The sequence below is a fragment of the Cherax quadricarinatus genome, chromosome 86 (genome assembly GCF_038502225.1).
Source record: "Cherax quadricarinatus isolate ZL_2023a chromosome 86, ASM3850222v1, whole genome shotgun sequence".
NCBI lineage: Eukaryota > Metazoa > Arthropoda > Malacostraca > Decapoda > Parastacidae > Cherax > Cherax quadricarinatus.
The window spans coordinates 2,107,825-2,117,484 of NC_091377.1; the positions used below are offsets into that span (position 1 = coordinate 2,107,825).

The 9,660-nt window shown below is 36.8% G+C and overlaps 1 protein-coding gene across 2 annotated transcripts in view; it reads left to right on the forward strand.

Annotated features, from left to right (window-relative positions):
• Positions 1-1,964: 1,964 nt before the first annotated feature.
• Positions 1,965-9,660, forward strand: part of LOC128703054 (homeobox protein aristaless-like) — a 29,502-nt gene continuing 21,806 nt past the window's right edge. The window contains exons 1-2 of one of the 2 annotated variants that reach the window (XM_070103561.1): positions 1,965-2,093; positions 8,289-8,693. In XM_070103561.1, coding sequence (XP_069959662.1) covers positions 8,296-8,693 — 398 coding nt within the window. In that variant the 5' untranslated portion in view covers positions 1,965-2,093; positions 8,289-8,295. The other variant, XM_070103562.1, reaches the window with a different exon arrangement.

Below are 9,660 nucleotides of genomic sequence, written 5' to 3' on the forward strand. Positions count from 1 at the left end.
CACAGGATGGATATGAGGTGCTCAATAAACTAGCCACTACCATCCAAAGGATGGCTATGAGGTGCTCAATAAACTAGCCACTACCATCCACAGGATGGATATGAGGTGCTCAATAAACTAGCCACTACCATCCACAGGATGGATATGAGGTGCTCAATAAACTAGCCACTACCATCCACAGGATGCATATAGGGTGCATAATATTCTAGCCACTGCCGTCCACAGGATGAATGTGATGCGTGCCACTGTGACAGCAAAATCAAAATGAACCTTAGTGTATAAAAGGCTTCGGTATATCTTCTGAGTGATACCTTGTGAGTTTCGGCTAAAGATAAAGCTTATTAGTGTTCATTATGTCTCAACTTCTTTGCGTGGAACATCTAACAGCAGGTCTGGGACCGAGCCACGGAAGAGGTGACACTCGGAATCGAACCTGGAGGAAGCTATGTTAATTTTGGGGTCTGAACTTCGACCCATACTTGACCAAGCACGCGAAAAACCTAAAATGGTCCAAAGGTTTTCAACCAGATTGGTACCAGAACTGAGAGGAATTCAGTATGAGAAAAGATTGAAGGAACTCCGCTTGATAACTTTTTCTTTGTTGAGGGCGGGACAATGAGAGACATAATTACGATATACATACAAAATTTTTAGAGACTTGGACCTCTTAAGTCAGACTCCTTGACTTAAGAGGACCAAGATTCTTTAGTTAGATGGAAATTGAAGACAGAAATAAGCCATTAAGGATGTACGGAAGTATTTTCTTAGTCTTAGGATGGTTATAAAGTGGAATGAGGTGAATGAGGCAGTGGTGGAGGCAAACTAAATATATGACTTCAAAAGATGTAATCAAGCCCAGTGAGAGGAAAATCAATAGTGCCAATCAAGGTGGTCTAGGAAGTGCGTCCAGAAGCTGTAGATCGACCCCTGTAACCATGTATAGGTGAGTACACACACACACACACACACACACACACACACACACACACACACACACACACACAGGGCCAGGAGTTATGAATCGACCCCTGCAACCACATATAGGTGAATACACATACACACACTTACACACATACATACACACAAATACACAAACACAAGCACACACATACACACATACACATACATACACATACACACACATACACGCACGCATATACAACAGGCCTAGTGTCTAATCGACATGTGCCTAGGACAAAATGGTAACTAACACACACACACACGCACACACACACACACACACACACACACACACACACACACACACACACACACACACACACACACACACACACACACACACACACACACACACACACACACACACACACACACACACACACAGAGCAACATGCTCAAACAAATAGTTTGGGATCCCATCATGTCAATCCATCTTTGTCTTCACATAAACCACACGTACTTAGCATATCATAATTATTTCCTGCCTGTCTTCCACTCATGCCGAAGCCTTCAGGCGTCTTGCTCTCATAGGCATACAACCTCTGTAAGTACCCCTCTTATAGCTCTTATTGTATCATGACTTAAGGATGATATTGCCTTCCAGCGTCTTGGGATAAGTACCCAAACAGAATATGAATGAGTTGAATCAAATGCAAAATCATTTGTTGATTTATTTGCATGATAGCTACCAAGTTAGCTCTGTTATTTTAATAATAAAGTTTAAAAATGCAAAGAAGTATGCCCCATTAGAGAGAGAAAAACTGTTCTGCTCTCTGTCACACAAACACCTCTCTGGTGTTTGGTGGGCGGGGTGACTCCTCCTCTTGTGTGTTTGGTTTCGTGACGTCACACAAACCTGCTTCCTGATTGGCCACTTTCCGTGTGTTGTGCTTGTGACGTCACAGAGGCGTGAGTCCTGATTGGCTGAGAGGCTGGGGGTGGACAACATGGCCGCGCCCTCACCTGGACGTACCTGGATTGCCTCAACTGATCCAGTCAGTCAGTACACAACTGTCACCCAGTTTGGACAGGTGCGAAAGCCAGTGTTGGACAGACTACCGCCCGTTTGCGGTCACTAAACAAGGATATAAACGTTACTTTTCTGGACATTTCTCCTGTGCCTTGTGTTTACGGTATGTGATTAGTGTTGAAAAAAAAATCTTTGTGAGCCACAAATCGCCCAGAAGTTTGTAAAAATATTAGAATCAATCTCAAAACTGATTTTCCACAACATCTGGTTGACCTATGGGTGAAAATACACCATAAAATCTAAGTAAATATGACCAGATGAGTAGTTTTTAAGGTTAAGGAATATTAAATATGTCCTATGTGACACTAGAATTGAAAATAGAACAGCAATGATTCACGAGTCTGTGTATTGATTAAAGCCAAATGCTCCACTTGTAGCCCTAGATAAGGAGACACAACACACGTTGCACATGGAGATTTCATCGGGACAACGTTTCGCTCTGTGACCTCAACTCCTGCATGTTCGAAACGTTCAGATGAAGGCTTGTCCTGCAACGTGTGTGTTTCTTCTTGTTGAGTTGATCAGTAGCAGTGACTTGTTTGTACCTTCTTACGACAGCAACAATCTGCTGGACCAGTCAAGTGTGGATCAATTTATTATTATTATTAATTATTATTATTATTATTATTATTATTATTATTATTATTATTATTATTATTATTACTGTTATTGTTTTCATGCTCTTCTTCTTCTTCTTCTTCTTCTTCTTCTTCTTCTTCTTCTTCTTCTTCTTCTTCTTCTTCTTCTTCTTCTTCTTCTTCTTCTTCTTCTTCTCTTCTTCTTCTTCTTCTTCTTCTTCTTCTTCTTCTTCTTCTTCTTCTTCTTCTTATTATTATTATTATTATTATTATTATTATTATTATTATTATTATTATTGTTATTGTTATTATAATTATTATTATTATTATTATTATTATTATTATTATTATTATTATTATTATTATTATTATTATTATTATTAAAGGAAGAGTAGCTTCAATTCTCTTGATAAAGTACCCTTTTCTAGCATCAAGGCACCTGTACTGGAGGGCCTTAATCAAGGGCCCTTCACACGCCTCAAGGAACCTCTACAACAACGCTATTTTTACCAATATATACCATGTATTTATCCTCCAAAAAAGTGATACTTAAAAGCGATTTCCATTACATTTTTTACATGGAAAGAAAATGCAATAATTTTGGAGACAGATATTTTTTTGGACCAGTATAATATAAAAAAAAAAAAGTCTATTCTCAAAGTAAAGTTTGATAAAGCTCTATATAGAGAGACAGCAGTCTGAAAATAGAGCCAATAATTTGCTTTATTCTCTACTCAAAAGTCTTTCAATAAAATAAAAATAGTTTGACCAATTAATTTAGATTATTATTATTATTATTATTATTATTATTATTATTATTATTATTATTATTATTATTATTATTATTATTATTATTATTATTATTATTATTATTATTGTTGTTGTTGTTGATATTGCGTTATTATTTTTATTGTTTTATACCCCTCAAGGGAGGTTCCTTGATGCTGGTGAGGGGCTCTTAATCTAGGGAATTGGATTTGTGCTTCAGTTCCCTGAATTAAGCCTGAATACCTTCCAAATCCCCCCCCTACATGGCCTTGCATAGTCCTACGGGTTTAGCGCCCCCCCCCCCTTGCTTATACTACTATTGTTTTATTGATGTTGATCCTGTGTTATTATTATTATTATTATTATTATTATTATTATTATTATTATTATTATTATATTCATAGGGAGAACAATAAATCAGTAGGGGTCATAGAACACCTGTGGGAATGGGAAGACAATCAGGTTCGATCCAAGGAAAGGAAGAATTGATCCAATTCCTTGGATCAAGAGCCCATTTCCCCTTTCACCGACATCAAGGCACGTCTCTAGAGGGGTTGAGATCACTAGAGGTACTGAGGTGTAGAGACATCTGTCTCTTGTCTCAAATGAGATTTCAGTTATGTGAAATTTGGAGGCTTTTGTTTTCTTGACTTTTACCACACGAGGCTTTTGTTTTCTTGACTTTTACCACACGAGGCTTTTGTTTTGTTGACTTTTACCACACGAGGCTTTTGTTTTCTTGACTTTTACCACACGAGGCTTTTGTTTTCTTGACTTTTACCACACGAGGCTTTTGTTTTCTTGACTTTTACCACAAGAGGCTTTTGTTTTCTTGACTTTTACCACACGAGGCTTTTGTTTTCTTGACTTTTACCACACGAGGCTTTTGTTTTCTTGACTTTTACCACACGAGGCTTTTGTTTTCTTGACTTTTACCACAAGAGGCTTTTGTTTTCTTGACTTTTACCACAAGAGGCTTTTGTTTTCTTGACTTTTACCACAAGAGGCTTTTGTTTTCTTGACTTTTACCACAAGAGGCTTTTGTTTTCTTGACTTTTACCACAAGAGGCTTTTGTTTTCTTGACTTTTACCACAAGAGGCTTTTGTTTTCTTGACTTTTACCACAAGAGGCTTTTGTTTTCTTGACTTTTACGAAAGACTTATTTTCTTGATTTTTACAAACTTTTATTTCAGAATTTTCACCACAAAAAAAAAAATTAAAATTTATTTCACAGTTATTCTTAACTTGACACTGAAAACCGAAGCCTCGAAATACAGTAATGTGGGCTGTATTTTTTTGGTGAAAAACATACATTCATACGCACATGTGAACCTATATATATGTATGTGTGTATATGCATATATGTATGTGTGTATATGCATATATGTATGTGTGTATATGCATATATGTATGTGTGTATATGCATATTTGTATGTGTGTATATGCGTATATGTATGTGTGTATATGCGTATATGTATGTGTGTATATGCGTATATGTATGTGTGTATATGCGTATATGTATGTGTGTATATGCGTATATGTGTGTATATGCGTATATGTATGTGTATATGCGTATATGTATGTGTGTATATGCGTATATGTATGTGTGTATATGCGTATATGTATGTGTGTATATGCATATACGTATGTGTGTATATGCATATACGTATGTGTGTATATGCATATACGTATGTGTGTATATGCATATACGTATGTGTGTATATGCATATACGTATGTGTGTATATGCATATACGTATGTGTGTATATGCATATACGTATGTGTGTATATGCGTATATGTATGTGTGTATATGCGTATATGTATGTGTGTATATGCGTATATGTATGTGTGTATATGCGTATATGTATGTGTGTATATGCGTATATGTATGTGTGTATATGCGTATATGTATGTGTGTATATGCATATTTGTATGTGTGTATATGCGTATATGTATGTGTGTATTTGCGTATTTGTATGTGTGTATATGCGTATATGTATGTGTGTATATGCGTATATGTATGTGTGTATATGCGTATATGTATGTGTGTATATGCATATTTGTATGTGTGTATATGCGTATATGTATGTGTGTATTTGCGTATATGTATGTGTGTATATGCATATTTGTATGTGTGTATATGCGTATATGTATGTGTGTATATGCGTATATGTATGTGTGTATATGCGTATATGTATGTGTGTATATGCGTATATGTATGTGTGTATATGCGTATATGTATGTGTGTATATGCGTATATGTATGTGTGTATATGCATATATGTATGTGTGTATATGCGTATATGTATGTGTGTATATGCGTATATGTATGTGTGTATATGCGTATATATGTGTAATTGTGGATCAAGATTACAGTCAACAGGTGATGTTATAATATGAAGGAGAAAAACACTGTGAAAAAAAATAGTGAACTTATAATCGCTTTCGGGATTTCTCACATTATCAAGGAACAGGTCCTTGATAATGTGATAAATAGCGAAAGTGCTTGGAAGGTCACTGTTTTTTTCACAGTGTTACGTAAAAGGACACAAGTGCAACTAATGTGACATTTAACTGGGGCAACGTTTCGCTCTCCAGGAGCTTTATCAAGCCTTTACAAACAATGTGGAAAAAGACACTTATGTACAGTCCTAAGGACTGAAGAAGCCACTCGAGGCGAAACGTTTCCTTTAATAAATGTCCTGAACTGTACATAAGTGTCTTTTTCCACATCTTGTCGGTATCACCATACCATTTCCTCTTTACAAACAATATAGCTCCTGGAGAGCGAAACGTTGTAACAATAAAATGTCACATTAGTTGGACTTGTGGCCTTTTACCAAACATATTGTCGGTGATTCTACCAACATTAACATATTTTTTCACAGTGGTTGTTCTGCATATGTAATTAGGTAGGCAGGTGCCTTGATGCTAGTGAAGGAGCTCTTGATCCAAGAAACTGGAGCTTCCTCTCCCTCGGTTCAAACCATTTCTATGCCTCTTATTCCGCCAGTCACTGTACGATCCCACAAATGCCAGTGATCTATTGTCTCCCAAATGAGATCCTTTTCCTGGGATCAAATGCCCAGTCTCATTGTTCTGTATATCTCCTGTGGGTTTAGCGCTTCCCAATGATAAAAATAAAAATTTGTTGAGTAAGAGGGGAAAATCGAAAAAAAATCTATTGATCAATGTTCTGTATTATAGATAACAGGCAGAATTTAATAGTTATTATGCTGTGTATATGCACTGAGAGGTGTATATACCTCAGTGTCTATACTCCGAGAGGGACGTATATCTCAATGTATATACTCCTAGAATTGTGTCTCTCATTCTTCATACATTGAGAACTGTGTATTTCTCAGAGTATATACACCGAGAGGTGTATATCTCGTATTGGTATGTATCTATACAACGAAATGTGTATATCTCTGTGTGTATATATATATATATATACAGAGAGGCATGTACCTTTAATATACACCGAGATGTGTATATCTCGTAGTATACATTCACGGAGAAGTGTATATCACTGTATATACACTAAACGGTGTGTATCCCTGTGTGGAAATACATCGGCTTGCATGCATCTCTCAGTGTACATACACTGAAATACGTATATATATATATATATATATATATATATATATATATATATATATATATATATATATATATATATATATATATATATATATATATATATATGCAATAAGATCACAGTAAACAGGTGATTTCAAAATATGCAAAACAACCACTCTGAAAGAAATAGAGAAATTCCAAGCGCTTTTGTGACTACTCACATTATCCTTGATAATGTGAGTAGTCACGAAAGCGCTTGGAATTTCTCTATTTCTTTCAGAGTGGTTGTTTTGCATATATATATATATATATATATATATATATATATATATATATATATATATATATATATATATATATATATATATATATATATATATATATATATATATATATATATATATATATATATATATATATATATATATATATATATATATATATATATATATATATATATATATATATATGTACATATACATCACCAGATGAGTATCAGACAGTGTATATACACTAAGAGTTACTTTAATTAATGCAATTTTTTATATATTAAAGTATTCTTGACTGGTGGTGAACATGTTACATACAGCCTTAATGACCCTCGTGTAGTCGATAGGCTTTAAACTTAACAATATATTTAATATAGTTATTAATATTTTAAGTATTAGTAGTGATTAATATATATATATATATATATATATATATATATATATATATATATATATATATATATATATATATATATATATATATACATATACATATATATATAAACATGTGTGTGTGTGTGTGTGTGTGTGTGTGTAATTTATTAATATTTGTGTGTATGTGACTGACAGCTCTACATAACTAGGTCTATATTAGAGGCCTATTAGCTTCAGGAGTGTCACATATTTCTTTAAACTTGTCTGAGGGTTAGAGAAGCACCAAATGACCCATGTGGGTTTAGCGCCCTTCTGCTATTAAAATAATATGGTGAAGGAGGGAATATCTCGATATTTTTTGGGGGGGAAGTGGTAAAAGAAAACGGGGTGTCGACAAATAGGAATATTTAGGTAGCTAACATTGCCCATCCTGGAACATTGATGTCAGGGACATCAATGTTCCTGGATGGGCAAGGAAATCCCTCAAAGGGGAAAGGGAAGAAGGAAAACAGTGCCTGGATGCTGACGAAGGGCTGTTCATTCGACGAAATGGAGCCACTCTCCCTTCGGCAGACATCTGCTTAGTTCCCCATTCCTCAGTCGAGGTGTAGATACTACGAGTTCCAGTGAATAATAATAATAATAATAATGAATTTGGGGAGCCTTGAGAGCGTCTTACACATGTGTCAATGATTCTTTCGCTAATAATTCTTCTTGTTGCCTTAGGCTGGACATGGGGATCCTTGAAGAACGTCCCACGCCCGTGTCCGTGGCCCTGGACATGTGCCTTAAACGCCAGGGCGACCCTGTCACCCAGGCCGCCCGCGATCACCACCCAAACCCGCCCTCCACACGCCCACACCAAGATCCTGATGAAGACCTCGAAGTGGATGTTGTGGATACCGACTCTGAGATCGAAGTGGGAAAGGGAGAAGAGGAGGCGTGCGAGGAGGAAGAAGAGGGTGGAAATGCAGGCGGCGTGGGCGGTGAAGGAAGCAGTGAAGGCAGCGGAGAGGCGGGAGGACCTTCCAAAAGAAAACAGCGTAGATATAGAACCACCTTCACGTCTTACCAGCTGGAGGAGCTGGAGAAAGTATTCGCAAGAACTCATTACCCAGATGTCTTCACCAGGTATGTTCCACCCTCAGTAGTGTGGACTACTACTACTACTACTACTACTACTACTACTACTACTACTACTACTACTACTACTACAACTACTACTACTACTACTACTACTACTACTACACTACAACTGCTACTACTACTACTGCTGCTACTACTACTACTACCACTACTACAACTACTACTACTACTACTACAACTACTGCTACTACTACTACTACTACTACTACTACTACTACTACTACTACTACTACTACTACTACTACTACTACTACTACTACTACTACTACTACTACTACTACTACTACTACTACTACTACAACTACTACTACTGCTACTACTTCTGCTACTACTTCCACTACCAGCATCACCTCTACCACTACTTCTCCACTTCCTTCTTTCTTCCTCTCTTTGTCCTGTCCCTCTTCTCCTCTCCTAAATATACTGGCTCCCTCACCTTCGTGGGTTAGTTATTATTATTTTTTTTTATTATCACACTGGCCGATTCCCACCAAGGCAGGGTGGCCCGAAAAAGAAAAACTTTCACCATCATTCACTCCATCACTGTCTTGCCAGAAGGGTGCTTTACACTACAGTTTTTAAACTGCAACATTAACACCCCTCCTTCGTGGGTTAGTGTGGCCTGCAAATGGTCCAAGTCGGACCGAAATGTCGTCATAAGCTTCTCATATGTGCAGAATATGTGCGTAGTGTAGCCTTCTGTGACCCCTAGTTACTGTGGCCAGGGTCACTGTACTCTCTAGTCTCGTCTGAGAGGTCAGAAGGTCATGTCCTAAGAGAAATATAATGTACAGCGTCGACACGATGGAAATAAGAGGCACAAATTCATTTCATTGGGAGTTTTTCATGAGAATATAAGAAAGAAGGAACACTGCAGCAGGCCTACGGGCCCATGCCAGGCAGGTCCAATTCTCCTTCCGGCTTAAGCCAATGCCTTTCTTGATCTGTTTAC